The 20,159-nt window shown below is 44.5% G+C and overlaps 4 protein-coding genes across 4 annotated transcripts; 2 read left to right on the top strand and 2 right to left on the bottom strand.

The window, feature by feature from the left end:
- The first annotated feature begins 66 nt into the window (after nt 1-66).
- LOC131880827 (protein YIPF6-like) lies at nt 67-1,370 on the top strand. Its single transcript, XM_059227540.1, has 2 exons — nt 67-494; nt 791-1,370. The coding sequence occupies exons 1-2, from the start codon at nt 189-191 to the stop codon at nt 1,247-1,249; spliced, it is 765 nt and encodes a 254-aa protein (XP_059083523.1). The 5' UTR covers nt 67-188; the 3' UTR covers nt 1,250-1,370.
- LOC131880817 (selenocysteine insertion sequence-binding protein 2-like) lies at nt 1,334-4,080 on the bottom strand. The gene is made up of 7 exons (XM_059227528.1): nt 4,012-4,080; nt 3,681-3,921; nt 3,297-3,610; nt 2,643-2,989; nt 2,117-2,571; nt 1,669-2,044; nt 1,334-1,584 (listed from the first exon to the last, which is right to left on the bottom strand). Exons 2-7 carry the CDS (start codon nt 3,911-3,913, stop codon nt 1,393-1,395), a joined length of 1,917 nt encoding a protein of 638 aa, XP_059083511.1. The 5' UTR covers nt 3,914-3,921; nt 4,012-4,080; the 3' UTR covers nt 1,334-1,392.
- Nucleotides 4,081-8,677: 4,597 nt separating this feature from the next.
- On the top strand, nt 8,678-14,715 carry LOC131877041 (serine/threonine-protein kinase mig-15-like). Its single transcript, XM_059222609.1, has 6 exons — nt 8,678-9,049; nt 9,480-9,689; nt 10,181-10,422; nt 10,511-10,700; nt 10,786-11,130; nt 11,498-14,715. Exons 2-6 carry the CDS (start codon nt 9,519-9,521, stop codon nt 13,646-13,648), a joined length of 3,099 nt encoding a protein of 1,032 aa, XP_059078592.1. The 5' UTR covers nt 8,678-9,049; nt 9,480-9,518; the 3' UTR covers nt 13,649-14,715.
- LOC131877052 (homeobox protein ceh-30-like) lies at nt 14,651-19,652 on the bottom strand. The gene is made up of 3 exons (XM_059222620.1): nt 18,785-19,652; nt 17,957-18,060; nt 14,651-15,109 (listed from the first exon to the last, which is right to left on the bottom strand). Exons 1-3 carry the CDS (start codon nt 19,320-19,322, stop codon nt 14,789-14,791), a joined length of 963 nt encoding a protein of 320 aa, XP_059078603.1. The 5' UTR covers nt 19,323-19,652; the 3' UTR covers nt 14,651-14,788.
- Nucleotides 19,653-20,159: the final 507 nt, after the last annotated feature.

Here is a 20,159-nt window from a genome sequence, read left to right as displayed (position 1 = left end):
CTGAAGCTCATACTCGTGTATGCCCTTTTTTCTTCCTTTCCTTTCATCTTAATACCGTCACGCTGAAATAGCTTTGTTGACATAAATGCACCTGAAATTATTAGATTGCTCGTCCCAAATCTAGAAAAAAAGTTGGGTTGATTCCTCGTTCTCGCCTTCCTTCTTTTCCTCCCACCACACCCATCGCCATGTCCTCCACCGCCTCGGGTTCTGGACCCTCGGCCACTTTGGATATTTTCCAGCCCAACAGCATGGGCGGACAATCCTTGGACCAGGATGACGTAGTCTTGGAGGGTCAGATGTCCAGCGGCATCCCCGGAAGCGGTCCATCCGGCAGTGGCGGGTCTGGTGGAGGTTCGTCCAGTTTTGTGCCACCTGGGGGATTCAATACGTTGGATGAACCGATCCGAGAGACGATCATGCGGGATGTGCGGGCTGTGGGCCAGAAGTTCTTCCACGTTCTGTATCCGGTGGAGAAGACGAGTTTGCTCAAGGTGAGATGGGATTGATGGGCAAGTATCTTTGGATATTGGGTATGAATCGTTTCATCTCTATGATCAAGATGATTATGATGCATCATGCCTTCAGAGTGGAATCGAGGGATTCTAATTCGCCCCTGGTCACTTTTCTTCAGAGGTTTTTGAAAGCAATATATTGTCTATTTTGGGGACACGAGGATGCATTGAATGGCTAGAACTTTCAAAATAATGTTCAATTTCTATGGTGCTGATGTCAGACTTTCTCAACGCTTCAAACGATTGCTCCAATATCTAACTTAATCGCCTTTCAGGAATGGGACTTGTGGGGTCCCTTGATTTTATGCACGTTTATGGCTACCGTGCTCCAGGGGCATGAGACCAGTACGGATAAATATGATCATCATGATGGTGGACCAGAATTTGCAGAGGTGTTTGTCATCGTTTGGGTGGGAGCCCTCATCGTGACCCTCAATACCAAACTGTTGGGAGGCACGATCTCGTTTTTTCAATCCGTCTGCGTGCTCGGATATTGCCTCCTGCCTTTAAGCGTGTCCTTGCTCATTTGTCGTATCATTCTGCTTGCCTCGCAAACCACATTGCTTTTCGTCCTTCGCCTCTGCGCAGTTTTGACTGGATTTGGTTGGGCCACCTACGCGTCCATGCAATTTTTGGGCGATTGTCAACCCGCTAAGCGAAAGGCATTGGCCGCTTATCCAATGTTCTTGTTCTACTTTGTCATTAGCTGGATGGTCATTTCGCATTCCGCTTGAAGCGCTCGTCTTTGCCGTGTTTTGTTTTGTTTGCCCTTGGCTGTGTGATAAAGGTTTCTTTTTGTAATTAACTACATTTGTGTATTTGACCTTGGTGGAAAATATATATTTAAAACCATAACTCTCCCTCTTGTGCTTCATTTTTACCCTAGTGCAAGTTCTCGAATTTTGGTCATGAATTCTTGACGAATTCTCTCTTCCTCATTTAAGACCATTGGTTCAATTGGAGCTGCGGATTCCGGCACTGTATCACAAACTCGGAGTGCATTTTCGAGCATTTGGTCATATTCCTTTTTCTGCTCACCCACCAGCTGGATGATTGATTTGGCAACTTCCTAAAACGAAATTGAAACCGTCCATGAACGACAAAATCAGTCCAAGATCCAACTTGGAGATCGTAACTTAGATGGCTCGCTCACATTGCATCCTTCGTAGCTGATGATGCCAATGGCACTAACTGCCACTTTTCGAGCGCATGCCTTGCCCAATTTCCAACGATTCAAAGTGAAAACCACCGGAATATGGCTGGCCTCGGCTAGTTCCATCAAATTGGATATCATGTCGTTAAGACCACCCTCGTTCTTGACCGGTTCTACGTCTGGAGCGATCAACAGCAAAACAATCTTCTTCACTTGCAAGAATTTTCGAACCTCGCGAAGTCCGACAACATAGCGGCGCTTAGTTTTAGCATTGTTTGGATCCTTAAAGAACTGCCGATCTTGAAAGCGAACCAGGTCTTTCAGCAAGGCCCGAACTTGGGCATCGATCTCCGAATTTAGTGTGTGATTGCAATACCTAGAACCAACAGACGGATCGTATAAAGTGGTGAAATTAGTTTCAAAAATCAATTCGTCATTAACTACTCACTCCCGGAATTTTCTACTATGTAGTTTGCTTCGTTGCTTTTCGGCGAAGCGCTCAAACTGAGCAGCAACGTTTGTGTTTGGGGCATTATCCGACGATGCAGGTTCTATCAATGCCTGTGCCTTTCCACTTGCGACTAGAATACCTTCCGCTACACCCCTATCTTCAGCTGAGTCAATATCCTTTAACTCATTTGCCATGACCTTAGGCACCAAATCAATGGGTTGTTGTATGATGGATGGTATACGAGAACCCGTGGTTGTCAATCGATCTAAACGTCTCCGAGCCCGCTCTTCAAGAATGATTTGCCTCATCTTGGTCATTCGTTTCTTCTTGGGTTTCTCTCTTTGCTTTCCTCGGTTTTGTGTGGGAGCAGTCGAATCCAGGGGGTTTCGGGGTTTAAAAGTTGGTTTCGCCACAACCCTAGCGAAAACTTTCTTTGGCTGAGGTTTTTTGACCTGGTCAAAAAAAATGACTTTGACATTTACCTTTTACATGTATTTGGTCGGTGGATAAAAGGTCTACTTACTGATAATGCCTGCGACAAATCAAACGTGATGGGGTCCTTTCGTTTGACTTTTTTAGCAACGATGCTTGTTACAGTGGGAGGATTCGGCTTCACTTTCATTTTATGCGGTTCTTGGCTAACACCAGGTTCGGAACGAGTTTTCTTCAGAATGGAACTGTAACTCACTGGAGCGGATATAATTTCGATCTTTTCCGCGCTCATTTCATCTAAACCGATAGGATCAGCCCCTTCAGCCTCAATCACGTCTTCGATTTCCGTTTCCCACTCTGATCCACTTTCGGCATCAGTGAGAATTGCTCCGGTGTTGGTGTCATGGGCGACCTTTGAAATCACTGTTTCTGGGTCACCTAACAAAGACATTTTCAAAATATTAAACGCTAGTACATGCCGAGTGATTTTGCCGCTTTTTAAGATGCCGTTACAAATATTAAGAAAAATAACGCTTGCAAGCATGGGAGGGTCACCCAAGCACTAACAGAAAGGCCGTCAGACCAAAGTTTTACGCACAGAGATAAAGAAGACGTCCAAAATTCTAAGCTCGTCAGTCTGTGTGCAATAGCCGTTAGCGATCATAAGTTTCATAAATTCGGAAATTAAAACGTTGGTGCGGTCCGAGTGAATTACTACAAAACGGCGGCAATTGCCACATCGTACCAATTGTCGGAAACTCATCGTGTTGAAAGCGGATTCGCGAGTCCGATGACTTTAGAATGGGCTGGGAAAGCGTGACGTTAGGCTTGGACTTGGGGGTTTGGGGAGAAACAATGGAGATTTTTGACGACTGGGGCAGATACAACTTCATCCGTTGGGCATTCTCCTTGTCCAGACGCTTCTGGATCTTCTTATTTTCTCGCTTTAGCCGCCGTTTATCCCTTAGTATCTGCTGCTCCACCTCCGTCAAAGGTGGTCTCGGTTCCTGTGGCTTGAGCGGTTCCGCTTCCGTAACCGTGGTCGGCACCTCCCTCGACCTTCAAATGAAACCAGATCCCAAATAATCATCCAATCATCGAATGGTCATTGAAATCAGGTTAAACTCACGCCTCATTTAGGCCTGGAGAGGTTATTTGAGTGGGCGGGGCAACCTTCTTCTTCATTCGCTCTACAATCAAGGGCGCCCCTTTTTCCCAAGCATTGGCCGTGGATTTAGGCCGAATGGACGGTCCAGGTTTCGTCTCCAGGATGTCGGAGCCTAAGGCTGGGAAGGATTGAGAGGATGAGGTCCGATTTGCCGGCTGGCCTCGGCCACGGCCACGGCCCCAAACTCCGCTCATGGCGCGCACTGGAATTAGATGGATGATTCAATCATGGAGCGCGAGGGCAGCATGAGGCCATGGATGGTTGATCCGTTATGAGGATTAGCCTCCGGTACCCAAGGTGGATTATGTCGTTTGAGCCATGATCGAATAATGGGACGTGAGATAAGCCGAAGAAATCGTTAGATCCAACAGATCTGAAAGAGTGAAGAAGAATGATCGCTTTGTTCTGGTTCACGTTCATGTTGATGTTGAATATCTCAAACGGACTTTCCGAATCCGATTTTGGTACTTTAGTTGCGTGATTACAAAAATAGAAGCCCCACTTTTGTTACTTTCAATATAACAAGACCCAGCCAAACCAGCCACAAGCTAAAAGGAATCGAGGGGTCAATGGCTTATTCCATGATTATGGACAGTTGTTTTGTTTGATGCTGAAGAGGGCATGTTCAGTTTCATACATGTGTGCAAACACAAAAGCCATACAATTAAGCCCTGTGGACTTATGAAAAGGGTTTTGTTCACCTGGTTCCTAAGATAAAGGTCTTTAGATATGTTTGTCAATGTAGCAATGGTTGACATTTTTTTTATAAGCTATAACACTATTCTAAGTTTGTGAAGTGAGTAAAGATAGAGGGTGGTGCTTGTCACATTTTACAAACATTTCAGAGAAATTCCAGCTTGACCTATGTCATTTAAATACTGGTCTTACATAGTTTCACTCTCTTTGCACTAAATCCTAGTGCCCTGTATTAAAAAAGTGCAACAGTGAGGTCAGAGCACCATTGCAGTTAATTTGAAATCTTCAATTTTGTTCCAAAACATTGAGTCTACATGGATCCCAGATCCAAACCAAACACATTTTTTGTAATTTTTTGTACTTTAAGAGTTAGTTTTAAGGGGCTTAAGTTACTCTTCAGGCATCCTTATCTGCAATCACATCAACACCAGATTCAAACAAGACATTTTAAATAGAAATATAGAAAGTGGCTCAACAACTGGCAGTTGGAACATTAAAAGTACGTTAAAGGGTGCCTGATGTGTAACTAAAGCCGTATATGACACGTAGAATCAGAGAATATTATGTAAATGCGTTTGGTGTAGATCTGGGGCCCAAGTAAACTCATTGTTTTGGAAAATTGATAATCACGCAACTTAAGTATCAAAATCAGACTTGGAAAGGCTGTTTGAGCTGATTGGAGTATCAGCTGTAGGGAATTTGTGCTGAGCATAGATAACTTCATATACAGATGTTTTCGTCTCAGCTGTCGCTGGTGGGCTTGCAGTCAAGCTACTTAGGACAACTATGGTACAAATTTGAATCATTGACGTCTTGTCTAAATTCAGAGCAGAAACCACTAATACAATTCATTGTCAAGCAATTACTTTCGTCTAGCACGCTTCATAAAACGGGTTTGAGTAAGTGGTTCAAACACATTTTTAAGAACGAAATTTTGAAGGGATTGAAATGGGGCTAAAGTTAAAGTTTTCATCCATGTGGTGGAAACACTTAACTGAAAGGCAAGGAACAAGCCTGGGATGAGACCGATCTCCAGAGGTGTCGGAATGACCTAAACTACATAAAGGTGCAATCATGTTGCCCACATTCAAGCACATTGTTGGGAGATTGACACAAACTTCCTAATGCCTCATCATTGCGTTGCAATTTTGGATACATTTTGTTACACCTTTACATGCCTTGCTAAACAAGGGCAATCAATAGAGTACGTGATTTGCTCTACAAATGTCTGAATCTTTTTTTGACATGTTATGTGTATTATGCCCCAAAAAGCATGCTTTTATTATTCTACCGCTCTATCTACCTGTATATTTGTAAGATTCAAAAGAAATCAAGATTAAAGAGGAATAACAAACTTTTCATGAGCATAATCAACTTGCCTGAAGCGAGATTTCACGAAATATCTTTGTTCCTTTTCCACCAGCGTCAGCTGACCTGAAAACATGTTCATGCGGCACAGATCCTATTGAGCTTAAGCATTCTAGTTATTGTTTTCTATGGTGCTGAGGCAGGTCTGGATTCAAATCTTAAACTCGATTTTGGAGGCCGGACATGAGCCTTTTAGAATGGACTCATGAAAAAAAAAGCACTTTTTCTTTTCATTTTGTCAGAAAACGGGCTTTTCTTCATCATGAATTGACATTTAGGAATGCAGCCCACGATCGATGATTTCATTAGCCTTATTCATAGACCACTGAATATTATGGACGTACCTCGACCGAGACTAGTCATGACAAAAAGCCAATTCAGCCGCAAGTACATTGAGGCTGTCTGTAGAAACTTTCGTCCGATTTGTTAGTCAAGATATCAGGGCTGCCAGGCATACCTTGAAAATTGCGTTTTCTTGAGCTTCAAGCAAGCTAAAAGCAAGACAAACATGTATCATGACAAGACTAATGGTGCAGCCCTGATGACTAGTCTTGGTCATTGAGGCAGGTCCATAATTTTCAGTGATTTATGCCTTATTAAACCTAGTAAAAACTAGAGACTAAACTAAGAGAATGTAAATGTCAACAATCTTGCTGCCAAGAATCTGATTGGTTTCTTTGAAAATTAATAAGATCACTGTAACACTTTCTTCCAATTTTGAAGGCTTGATCACCAATATGTTTTGCACGTCATGCTCATTAATGAGATCCAAGACGAGTTTGTATTGGATATTTATTGCATACATGTTAGACATCAACATTCACACACACATTTTTCATTAAGTGCATGTTTGTTTTAGCTCCCTTTTGTTGAGCCCAGGGTGTCATGTTTTTGATCATTTCCCTTACCTCTTATTTAGGAGAAGAAACATGGTCATACTTAATTGCCAATGCCTCCTGTTCAACCATGTCGTAGTTGGTACTTACACCGTAAAGGTCCAAAAGGTTCCATGCATTGATAGTTCCACCTGTTGTCAATGAGGTGACAAAAATAATGTGAATTGGAAGGACAGAACAATAACTTCAGCCTGCACCCACTTGTTTCAAATTGTATTGTAGATAATGACTTCCCCCCTCTCTCCATGGACCAAGTTTTGTCTTGGGAGCCTGAAGACATGAAAATCTGCCTGAAGGAGACTTGCATTGCAGCATTGGCTATCCTTGGGGTAACAGACGTCAAATATTTTGATGTTTGCTAACTTTTCCCATGTACTTAACTTTCCAAAGTGTTGATTTTCCTGAATTGTCAGGATTTCCAATGCGTCAAGCTTTCCGATGTGCCGAGGTTTCCAACGTGTTAGGTCTTTCTGTTTTAGGTTGTCCGATGTGTCGATTTTTTTGGCTACCAACTTTTCCGATAGATCGCGTTATCTTTGACCCACAAGTAAAACCTGGAACCCTGCAAACGCGCGCAAATGAGTCGCCCTACTCTTCTTCTTCAAACTAACACATTACTTACTTTACGAGCTGCGTGCGCCTTGTGGTCTGCTAAACTAAATCTTGACTGTTACGTCTGGTTTGTTCACCAAAAGCGATATTTTATAGCTCAAAACGTCACTTAAAAACCGCCTTCCAGACTTCAATCTTTAAGTCCAACCCCATTTCATTTGTTTGTTATCTTAGTCATTCCCGGCGCCTGATGTGTCCGCATCACATTGCAAAAATTGATAGCAACCGAATACAAGTCGGATTCTTAAATAAATATTCTGAAATGTACCCTGAATGCAATAAACCGGCTGAGTGAAGGGCCTCGTGAGCTTTAATGATCAGGCCAGTTCCGATGTTCGATTCCACCGATTGGCCGGACTAGAAAAAAATCAGGGTGGCAATGACCAGGGCGGTGTTCGCTGTTCAAATTCAAGTGTTTCCACAATCTGGGACGAAATTTGTAAGTAGCGTGAATTTTTAATGACGAGATCCCAAATGAATCCCTTATCAAGTGTGTTCATTCCGATGCAAGTTTTTAGAATAACGTCGAATACGTCAGTTACCGATTTCTAATGAGTGAGGTTCTTTTGTTCGGTTCCAAGTGACACTATTACAAGTTAATGTAATCGGAAGCACTGTAGTCTGACCCTATCCAGCATCCCTTCTGCCGACTATTTTCCTTAGGGCCTGAGGGCTTGCCTTGCGACTTCCAAATGTGGTTGGCTTCATGCCAGATTTAATGTCATTGGCATTTTCAGCACATACTAAAACAGGTACAGATCGAGCGCTAGAAAAGGACTTCTTTTCAGGGCATTAGTCGTTCCTTCATAAAAAGGAACGAATTACAGTCTCAACGACTTTGGCCAAAAATAGTAATTGTTGCACAATCACTAATCGAAAGAAATGTTACTCGTTACTTTTCCTAAAATTTAGACGACCAACGTAATACGGTTTCTGCCCAATCAATACCATACCTGTCTAAAATGAGTGTTTTTACTTTAACCAGTCCCAACTCCTAGCTCATTTGAAGACTTTGTATCAACCTTATTCTTGCTTAACGGAGATAGCAAAAAATGGCCATTTTTGTTGAGCTTCCTCAGCCGTCCCGAATTTTGACTCTGAATCTAGCTCGTTCTGACTCTCATGCTCCTTTTTAGACCGGCAGCCCTGACCTATCGGCAACCCAAGTCCAGCCATTCCTGGCTACTGTGTGTGGGGGTGTCTGTGTCGATATGTGTCTAACAGGACTGGCGTGTGTGTGGTGTGTGTGTGTGTGTGTGTGTGTGTGTGGTGTGGTGTATGTGCCAGGGATGTGCCCGCTCTGTCGCTCTCTCACCGTATCTGTTCTCTCTTCTTCTCCCTCTTCCTTTGAGAGTGAGTGAGTGAGTGAGTGAGTGACTCGTTGACTGAGTTACGAATATTAAGCTGTTCCGTGCATCGCGTTGTTCCCTCTCTCCGGGAATCTGGCCTCGCCTGGATCGCTCGTGGCCGCCACCCGCCACCCCAGACGAGCCAGCTCGAGCTTGAGCTCGGATCCATCTATCCATCCATCCATCCATCCATCCCCACGCCCTTCCGCCCTCGACGCTCTCCGTGGTGGATCCATTCAGCCCTTTTTTGTTTCCGCCCTGCGCCCGTGTCCGTCAGTCAGTCCGTGGGACTCGGGTCGGTCGAGTACAAACAGGGGGAAGGCGGTCCATCCGTCAAGTAGTCCGTGTGTACAAGGGTGGGGGCGGATCACCGTGGGCCATTCTCTTCCGGATTTCCTTTCCGGATTTGGTGAGTGTGACTTCGAGGTCAGGAGGCAGGCCAACAGACAGAGAGTCAGAGAGCCAGGCAGGAAGCCCAGCTCCGTGGGAAAAAGGGCTGAGGTCTCTGAGGTCTCTTAGTAGGGCTTCAGTCGGACAAGATTACACACATAAAACGATGATCCGCATACCAAGAGTTGAGCGCGAAACGTCAGATGAAGACTGAACGCGGAATCACGGATATTGTTTTGATAGAGATAAAGGCAAGCCGTAGAAGGACGGAAGCAGGGGCAGCCCATGTTTGCTTGCACTTGTAGTAGCACCATCCGCGATAAGTCCAAGCTGTTTATTTTTTAAACGCGAGCTTATTCTGCTTTTCTGTCTGATGTTGCCATTAACAAAGGCCTTTGTTGGGTGTATCTCCCAGCCTCGAATAAGTTTCCTTAATCAATTGATTTCAGTTCATCATCACGGTCCACTGAGTGAAATTCAACTCGACCATGGCCAATCACGGTAGCATGATGCCCGGCCACTCATTGGATGACATTGACTTGGCCGCTCTCAAGGACCCCGCGGGTATCTTTGACCTGATCGAAGTGGTGGGCAATGGCACTTATGGTCAAGTCTACAAAGGCCGACACACCAAAACCGGACAACTGGCCGCCATCAAGGTAAGCCATCCGAATCTGAGCCTTGTAGAACGGTTTGTCCAGGCGTGGGGCCCACCGGGTTTAGCTGGACCTGGAATGAGTGTCTTGGCCGCTGACCCTTGGTTTCTTTCCCCCTGCCATTGTGCGATCGTGATGACTCACGCTTGAGTCACTCACGATTACTCGAGTGACCAAGAGAAAATAGTCATCTTAGCAGAAGTGCTACTAACCCATGGTAACCCTCTCTAACACACGTATCTATCCAGCAACAAACACAGTCACACACATACATGACTACAGGCATTTCCCATTGTGTGATGGATACACGTGTGAAACGTTTCAATGGGTCATGATGTGTCTGGCAGTTGCACCTGTCGAGTTGAACTGGATCTTCATAGGCATGACATATGTGTCTTGACAATCAAACAGGCCCAGCGGGATATCGTGTTGTAGTGCCAATTGACCACGTGTCTGGTTGTATGAAACATGCCGGTAACCCTTCTCTTCCTCAGGTTATGGATGTGACCGAAGATGAGGAGGAAGAGATCAAATTGGAAATCAACGTGTTGAAAAAGTACTCCCATCACCGAAACATTGCCACTTATTATGGCGCTTTTATTAAGAAAAGTCCGCCCGGCAAAGATGATCAGTTGTGGCTAGTCATGGAATATTGCGGAGCTGGATCCGTCACAGACATCGTCAAGTCCACCAAAGGTCAGAGCCTCAAAGAAGACTGGATCGCATATATCTGTCGGTGAGTTATTCGATCGTGTTAGCTTTCCACAAACCCAGTGGACGGTCGGGCATTGGTTTTCCACTCTTTCACTTTTACTCACTTTTAGGGAGGTCCTGCGTGGTCTGACCCATCTCCACGCTTGTAAAGTCATTCATCGTGATATCAAAGGCCAGAATGTGCTCCTCACTGACAATGCCGAGGTCAAACTGGTAGATTTTGGGGTCAGTGCTCAGTTAGATCGCACGATTGGCCGAAGGAATACCTTCATTGGCACACCTTATTGGATGGCTCCAGAGGTACGTTTGGTCAAATAAGGCTAAATTTCAGTAGTCCATGTACTAGGGCCGTTCGACAAATCGCTAACGATGTCTGACACCTTAGGTGATCGCTTGTGACGAGAATGCCGATGCAACGTACGACAACCGCTCAGATCTGTGGAGTCTAGGGATCACGGCTTTAGAAATGGCCGAAGCACAACCTCCCCTCTGCGATATGCATCCCATGAGAGCATTGTTTCTCATTCCGCGAAATCCGCCGCCCCGACTCAAATCCAAGAAGTGGAACTCCAAGTTCAAGAATTTTATCGAGACCACCCTTATCAAGGATTATCACCAGCGACCCTATACCGACCAGCTGCTCAAGCATCCTTTTGTCAAGGACCAACCTAATGAGAAGCAGACCAGGATTCAGATCAAAGACCTCATTGACAGAATGAAGAAACACAAGGTAGGTCACAGTTAAAATTGTTGAAAGGGTGGAGACGGAATTGTTCATCAGTCGTTTTATATGATTAATTCCGGCCACAATGTGGTCCCTGGAATGGTGTGTTCTAACCAAAATCCATTGAAATTGAAGCCCTTGAAGGCCTTGCGTTGGTCATAAATGTTTCCCTTTATTCATACTTTTACGGCTGCAATCAAGGGTTTGCACTTTCCAACATAGAATGTTTAGATGCCTTTTGGTGGATTGCATTTTGATGGCCATTGATAGCAAAAAGAAGAAGAAAAAAAAGAATATCGAAAAAGTGCATTCCCAATCCCATACGTTTGATTGTCATGTTTTTTAAGGTATATTTTCCATTCACTTTCTCCAGGCTCAGAAAGAGAGAGAAGAAATGCAATATCCATACTCAGGTAGCGACGATGAAGTGCCTGAAGCTAATGCCGGTGGTCAGCCGTCGTCGATTCTTCACGCTCCCGGAGAGAACACTCTTCGCAAGAACTTCCAAGCCATCCAAGAGCACAACAAAGCCGTGGCCGCACATCAGGCCAATGGAGCCCGAGGTCCTCCACTGCCACAACAACCGGAGAAGAAAGACCGAAGAAGCAGTCGAAAAGAAGAGGTGCCCGAACCTGGCCCGCCCTCCAGACCACCTCTACCCCAGCGCTTGGGAGCTGAAGGATCGGGTGGTATCAACCCACCTGGTCCACCACCCCAGAGGCCTCTTCCCCCTCCGCCAGGCCAATCCGAGCCTCTGAGACGAGATGATGGCCGCAAACCCGCAACACCGCCCAATCGGGACCAAAGAAACTCGAGGCTTCTGGCCCAGCCGCAGCATTCTCAACACCAGCGCAAACCCGAAGATCTGGACGTTCTGGCTGCTCAACTAAATGCACTCGCGTCCAGTCCAAGAAGTCAACGGGCTCCTTCCGATGTCCAACAACCCAAACGTCAATCCAGCTCGGGGGCTGGGGATAGAAATGGAAACAGCCAACGACCTCTGGTCGAGGATGACGACAGTAGTGACGAAGACGAGGATGCCGTTGTTCAAAAAGACGGAACTCTTCAAGTGAATGACCCAGTGCCGAAGCCACTTCGGGACCTCCAGCGTCGAGCCGGTGGTCCAGGACGACCCCTCCCACCCACTCCGGATGACGACAATGACACGGTGCGGCGAATGCAGCGCATGGATTCGTCACCTGGTGGATTGCAGCAAAGTCGCGGCGGCTTAGCTAGTGGCGGGGTCATGCCTGATCTTTTGCCGCAACAGCCCATGTCCGGTCCCAACACGCCTGTTTCGCGCATGTCCGATAGCAATCTTGCCGATTTACGAAGTTCTCCCCATAGTGGGATGCAAGAAAAGCAAAAATCGTTCCTTAGCTTTGGTTTTTCTGCCGAAGCCTCGACCATGGGCGGAGGAGGTGGACCCATGGGTGCGTCGGCAGGGAGCTCCCCGGGGGCCCCAAATCGAAGAGAATCTCAGATGTCGTCCCACGGTCCCAGTGTCAATGTCACTCCATCGGCAGGCCATGAGTTGACCCAAGACACACCCGAGATTCGGAAATACAAGAAGCGCTTCAACTCTGAGATTCTATGCGCGGCCCTGTGGGGTGTCAATCTCTTAATTGGTACCGAAAATGGACTGATGCTGCTGGATCGAAGTGGCCAAGGCAAGGTCTACCAATTGATATCCCGCCGTCGATTCCAGCAGATGGAAGTGCTCGAAGGACAGAATATATTGGTGACCATTTCGGGCAAGAAGAATCGAGTCAGAGTGTACTATCTGTCTTGGTTGAAGTCCAAGATCCTCCGAACGGATAACGCCATCGAGCGTCGTGCGGGATGGATCAATGTGGGCGACCTCCAGGGCGCGGTTCACTTCAAAATCGTCAAGTATGAGCGCATCAAGTTTCTGGTGATTGCCTTGCGCGAATCCATTGAGATCTACGCCTGGGCCCCCAAACCCTATCACAAGTTCATGGCGTTCAAATCGTTCAGCGAGCTTCAACACAAGCCGTCATTGGTAGATCTGACCGTCGAAGAAGGCACCCGTCTTAAGGTGATCTACGGCTCATGTACGGGCTTTCATGCCGTGGATCTGGACTCAGCCTCGGTCTATGACGTGTACATGCCTAAACACGCTCAAGGTCCCATCATCCCTCACACCATTGTCACTCTACCGAATTCAAACGGAATGCAGTTGTTGCTATGCTACGATAACGAAGGTGTGTACGTCAATACCTATGGCAAGGTGTCAAAGAACATTGTTCTTCAATGGGGTGAACTACCCACCTCAGTGGCCTACATCGGTACTGGTCAAATCATGGGCTGGGGAAACAAGGCCATCGAGATTCGATCCGTGGAGACGGGCCACTTGGACGGGGTCTTCATGCACAAGAAAGCTCAAAAGCTCAAGTTCTTGTGCGAGCGCAATGATAAGGTGTTCTTCAGCTCTGCCAAGGGTGGATCATCTTGCCAAATCTATTTCATGACTCTAAACAAACCGGGAATGGCTAATTGGTGAGAGGAGATCAGGATTCTTTGGCTACCTTATGATTATGAATTCAACTGCAACACATTATCACCCCGCCTCATTTTCGTTGTGCAATACGTTCCACTTCCTGAATTCCTGAAACTTATTATTCTTAGCAACCCTGCCTACCCCCTCTGACCTTGATCATTCTTCCAAATCCTCTTGCTCCACATCCTCGGCCTCTGTTCTCTTTGAAAGAGATCGTTGCTCGCGAAAACGTCCTTCATCCACTGCCTTATCATCGCGCTTTTGCCCCTCCTTGCGACTGACTATTGGAGAGCGACTCGATTAGTGCATTGAACCCAATGAATCAATATGATCAAACTTGTTAAAAACAAGGCCTCACAGTCCCTCCTGTTTCTTCCCACCTTAACACTACGCCTCATATTTTTTTGCAAACAATGTTAGAAATCCCTTCAAAAGAAATAACTCGCTTAAATGTATGTCGGTTTTTTCACATCCTACATGATGGTCCTAATAATAACAAACAAAGACTTGATTGAAAATATAAGTAACTCCCCAAAAAATGACCTGCCCTTACTGAGGGCCCTAAAAGATAGAGGCCAAATCACAATGGAACTACCTGCTCGACCCAGGCTGCCACGCCTCAAATCATTCAGAGTTCGTCCTCTGGCACTTCCGAAATGGCGTGAACATCGCAACTCGTTCAAAGCCAAACAAACTCTTTGAATCTAGTTGATCCAATGCTCGAAGTCTGGTCCCGACTGGAGTATCCTTCCCAATTGTGCGAAACACCCCTCGATTCTAGACCGTTTTTTAGTGCTTTTGTATGTCCGTCGACTCAAAATTTCAAGACCTCTTTCTGTGGCATGAGAACTACCATGTTTCCCTTGGCTTTGATAGTGTTTAGTACAATGCAGTTATGGCGTTGATTGCATTGGGCCGTTTGATTATCCACCATCACTAATGCTAACACCTTCATCAATGTCTACATTAATACAACTACTACAGCATCAACAACAATACACATAGTACGTAGCGAATGAAATTGTAATTTTCGACGATTCCGTATGAACAATAAATCTATTCCCAATGAAGAGGCGGCATCAACAATTTCTTTGGGAACCAGATTCGGCTTCCATCTGTGTTGATTCCAAGATTAAGAAGTACCTAGTTACCACAACGATGAGAATTCGAAAGTAGGCCCATTTCGCCCAATTGGCGACTTTGATGCTCATTCAGGTGATGCTCCAATTGACTGAGATGGAAAGTGGGAGGAACCGGTGGGGGTGGTAAAAACATATGAGGAAAAAGGCCCTGGTAATACGGGGCCGGAATGAGTCCTTGTCTTTGAGCCAGTTTTAAGCGAGCGGCCATCTGCTTCTTCCATTTGGTGCGTCGATTTTGGAACCAGGTCTTGATCTGGACTTCGGTAAGATTCAGGGTTTTGGACAATTCCAATCGCTTGGAAACCGACAAGTATTTATCGGCCTGAAATAAGAATGAGAAAAAACTCACGTTTTAGTTCAATTTCTAATCCCCGCATGAAAATTCAGTCAAGTCAAATGAGATTGGCTCACTGCGTGTTTTACACGGTGACCGTAAAGTTCTGTCCCCTCGAGGAGCCATCAGAAATGCTCATTCTGGAAATTGGGCTACATGACATCGCCAAACGCACTGAGCGATAAGTGAAGGCCAAATTTCAACCATAGGTTTTATTATTATTTGTCAGACGGTATCGGACGAAAGAAGATTGACCGGGCAATCCCTGGATGGCAATTTTAATGATGAAAAACTGGTCGCTTCCTTCAACGCGTAATAAAATCGTGAGGAAAATTATTGTAGTTCTGAAGCACCATAACTTCCAGTTCGCAATGGCTTCGATTTGTCACTTAATCTAGATGAATTATTGAACAAAAGGACAATTACACCTCTTATCAAATTAATCGAATTTGTTAAGGGTTCGCTTATAACTAAAGCGGTATGAAGGGGCAGAAACTTCATTGTCATACTGTAATGGACTTGAGTCTATTCACACAAACTTTGGATGAATAACCAAATTGGTCTTTTTTGTTCCTTTTCCCCGAATTTTGATTTTATCGCTCTGAAATTTCTTTTCATCGAATTCTACTAAAATTTGTCATTACTCGTTCAGTTACCGGAAATCTTAGATCTGATCTGTTCACCTTTTTATGATGTTGAACACATTTTCACTCTCCTCCAAGAAAAACAATAAACAATGCTTTCAGTCACTTTTCATCAAACTTTAGTTAAATATCAAAGAGCTATTTGGCGTGCTTTTGATCTTGAGTCGGCCTACCGGTTGTAATACACCACCCAACCCTTCTTTTCTAGTGAATATTTGCCTCGAATGACAACCCTTGAACCAGGAATGGTCTGCAAACCGCCATGTGTGAAACTTTTTGTATTAACTATCATGTACCTTACATACTGTATATATCCAATGAAACATGCTTATCGCAATTAAGATTTAAAAAAATTAGATAAAAAAATCTATGTAGATATCAGGATTTTCAATGATTTTGATGTTTGTAAGGAGCTTCGTTGTCAGCGTTCTTTCAGGGTTGCATTAGATTTTTGTGATATTGTAACTACATACTAGCACTTGGATATCTCTTTGCCCTCTTAATACTTAATGCCCTTGGCGGCATACGTGTCCAAAATTCATGTATTCTATGGGAAGTGAGCCAAAAGAAGGTTTCATCATTTTGCCGAAATCCCGCAAGAAGTCATAATCTAACATATTTTTTACCCTAACTTTCAGCTCTAGTCTAGTTCCCTTTCGTTCTTTTAATGGTGAATGATAAGCATGTTTATCAAGCTGCTCTCCAACGTTTGAATTAAAGGTAATTTGCCATCCACTTTATCAAATTCTTTGGCCAAAGAATATCAAGTCCTTGCACTCGAGGCCGGGTTGTCTATTCTAGCCTTAACTATTAATTGATTTGCGAATTAAAGTTTAAGAAAAGTGTATCAATCAAGTGAAAGACCCTTTTGAAATGTATATGATAAATGAAATATACTCGTCACTTTCACCCTCACATGTTCAGAAAAGATCGTGATCTCTGTTGAACACAAACTTTTGCTTTTCATTAAAGCAATATCAATTTACAAGTGATTGCGCTTTGATTTGATCAAGGAGAGTTTTAATTATGTAAGGCGGTCTCCATCATATTTTTTCTGTGACCTTAGGCAGGTAGGGATTTATAAAGATGATGAAAAACAAGATCAGTCGGATAAATTGACGTGTTAGAGAAAATTGAACTGGTTGCTGTAGATAAAAAAAGACGAATATTCAGTTAAGCAGGTTTGCAAAAGGTCGAACAAGTCCAAAGATGTTGCAATAGGAACATAACAAGAATAAGAGAGCTCTCGTATTTGGAGAGACTGAACAAGTTGGGACTGTACAGTATTCACAGAAGGTACGAATGGTATCTGATACTGAACGTCTTCAAAAGCATTCATGAGCTTTGTCCCAACCCAGGATTTAGGGTCAATTCTAGTGACCGTAGAGGCTGTATGTGCGTTTTGAGAGTACCTTCAAGCCCTCGATAATCCAGGCTAGTTCGAACCATGAAATTCAGTTCTCTTCTTTCTCGGGCTCCTTCATTGTTTGATTTGCTCCCCTCTAATATTCGTAAGGAATACGTAGGCCTTGATAATCCGGTAGCATCTTTCAAGTCAGACTTGGACAAATTTTTAGATAGCATGCCAGATCAACCCTATGTACAATTCAAGGACTAGCTCGATCTGCCAACTCAAATTCATTGGTATACCAAGTATCATTTAAAGATTGAAAGGTGATACATAGACAAATTATAACCTTTCATTTTGATAGTACTGAGGATTACATTCCCTCTAGCGGTTAAAAAAAACCTGAAAACCCAAACCAAAAATATATATTCATCCATGATGTTGCTTGTGGAGCACTAATACCATTTAAGTCATTTGTGAAACCATCCCGCTTAAGAGGAAATTCACATAACTCGTGATTTGATTTGGCCAAATTCTCACCCTAAGAAGCCCCCAAAGTATTCATTGTAACCGTAATGTAACCTCTAAAGTGCGACAGCTTCTTAACATTGAAACTTGCTTTCCCATTCCAATACGATCTTTTTTATTGGACCCCCCCCCCCCAAAAAAAAAAAACCGAAGAAACTGTAAGTTTAAGTTATTGAAAAAACTGACAGCCATAGCCTTAAGTGACTAAACAAATTGTAACATTGGTTGGATAAGCTAATGATGACGTCCCTTCAAATACATTAGTGCAAGATCTGGCCGATGCTAATTGAAAGAGTTGAACCCGTGGAATCTTACCTTGAATTCGTTCTCCAGCCTTTCCAATTGCTTGGCACTGTACGCTTGTCTCGGTTTGCGATCTATTCCCATCTTCCTGGCCCTCCGTCCACTGGGTTTGGGTGCTAAAAAGGCCATATGTGTGAGTGTCACTTTGCTTTGAAATCATTACAACCAACAAGTCACGGACTTCCAAGCGTTCATGTTTAATTTTCTCATGGAATCCGAAATTGAACATTGTGTGAGTTCAACTTGTGGTCTGCAGTTTCAAGTTAGAAGGACGATTATACTAGTCGTATACGATTTGTTGGACGGGAATGACTGAATGGTGGGCCAACTCGGCTGAGGGCTCTAACCCATTGAACGGTGATATTTGGGTGTGAAAAGGGCAATAAAAGGCCTAGCTCCTTCATTGTTTGATCAAGTCCTGGGTGGTTCACACTAATGGCACTAACGATGCTCCAACACCTCTCATCAGTCATGATCAAACCATAATAAGTCCCTCGGTTATGGCACGACGAAGCAAATCAGTTTATGGAGATAATTCTAATTCAAAAACAATAACACTTTCGATCTCGCTCAGCCCGTAAAAACTAGAAATTTATATGGTTGGCTTTGATTATAAAGCTCAATTGAGTGAATTCATTCATTCATTCATCTATGTAGACATCTCACATGGCATTCATAGCTTGCGGAATCAAACGAAGGTGTTAAAAGAGCGCCATAACACCTTTTCCTGGTGTTGGTTTTGCTCAAAATATGAACAAGAGACGAGCTAACTAGGCTTGTCATCGTCTAGCCAAAGAGTTCAATAAAATCCGGGGTGACCGACAAAGGAGCCTGGCTTACCATGAAGGCCAAAAAAGGCACTCGAGCTTCTCGAGGCCAACCATTGGGAATACAGAAGGTGACTGGAGGTGAGACTAGGCGATAGAGGTGTCAAAGCTGACAATGGGTCTGGGTCCTCTGAAGGATCTGACGAGACGTGATTCCTGGGAGTGGGTCTGATTGGCACCGGTTGATTTGGCAGATGATTGATGCCAACTTGGAGCATTTTACTAGGGTTTGAGACATGATCGTCGACTTGTATGGACGTGTCCTCGTCCTCTTCGTCGTCCTCATCTTCTTCGTCGATCCCATCCTCATCGTCACTTGGACTTGGCTCACTGTCCTTGAAATCGATGATGTTGTTTTTGGCTTTGATCATAGTTCCATTGGACTGACCCAAGAGACTCTCAATGGAGAAGAAGCCATGATTTCGACTTCGAGCCAGATTCTGGTGGGGCATTCTGCAGGCGCTTTCATCTGTCGTTGAGGTCATGTTCAGCATGAAACTGCCCGTTGAGATCTCTTGGGCGCTCGAGATGGCATTGATATTGGAATCCATGACTGTAGCATTAACTTGCCAAATCAAAAGGGCACATCCGCTTTGAACGGCCTCAGGTGCTCGACTGTCTGCCTGACGGTCTTAAGATGATTTCCCCTTTCCTATTTTGATGTTGTGTCTGTCAGACAACCTGAGCAAATATGATGAGACCCCATATTTCCGGGACCACCTTTTCATGACGACCATTTGACAAACCATTCAAACACGAAGCACTCTCATCCCAAGGGCATGTCTCATGCAATTGTTATCAATATATTGTGTTATTCAATCCGTTTGTCGAGGGATTCTGTGCTTGTTTCTGTGGGTGGTTGCTCTTTACACACCTTTGATGCCATGAGCCCATGGTTTTCTCATGTCCGCGCCCCTTTTCGCACATCACCCACCGACCCTTCTTGGGCGGCGCATCTCCCGCCATGTACAGCAGTGTATTTGAACACTCGAATGTGCTGTAGTATGTATGTAGGTAGTAAACGTGGGACGGGAGATTGCTTCCCTCAAGAACTCATGTTCCAACCACTTAACTCCATTGGCCCACGGCGAGGTCGGGAAAGAAGCGCAATCCATTTGAGAGTTGAAGGCGGGTGTTCTTTAAAGGGATGATGTACTCTAACATCCATTAACACTTATTTCCTTGCTCATCTCTCACTTTCTAGTACGCCAACCCAAGCAAAGCAACGAGATGAAGAGAGCGAAGAGAAAGAAAGACGGAGAGAAGGATCCATGGACCTCACCCGGAGGTCGTCTTCATTTGAGAGTGGGACCATTGCGTACTAGTACGTAGTACACACTATCTCAGAGGCTTAAAAGATTTGTGGTCGGGGCCCCAACGGAATGAAA

This window comes from Tigriopus californicus, chromosome 1, assembly GCF_007210705.1.
Source record: "Tigriopus californicus strain San Diego chromosome 1, Tcal_SD_v2.1, whole genome shotgun sequence".
Lineage (NCBI taxonomy): Eukaryota > Metazoa > Arthropoda > Copepoda > Harpacticoida > Harpacticidae > Tigriopus > Tigriopus californicus.
The sequence above is the reverse complement of the archived record's forward strand: the minus strand, read 5'-3'. Positions and strand labels throughout refer to the sequence as shown.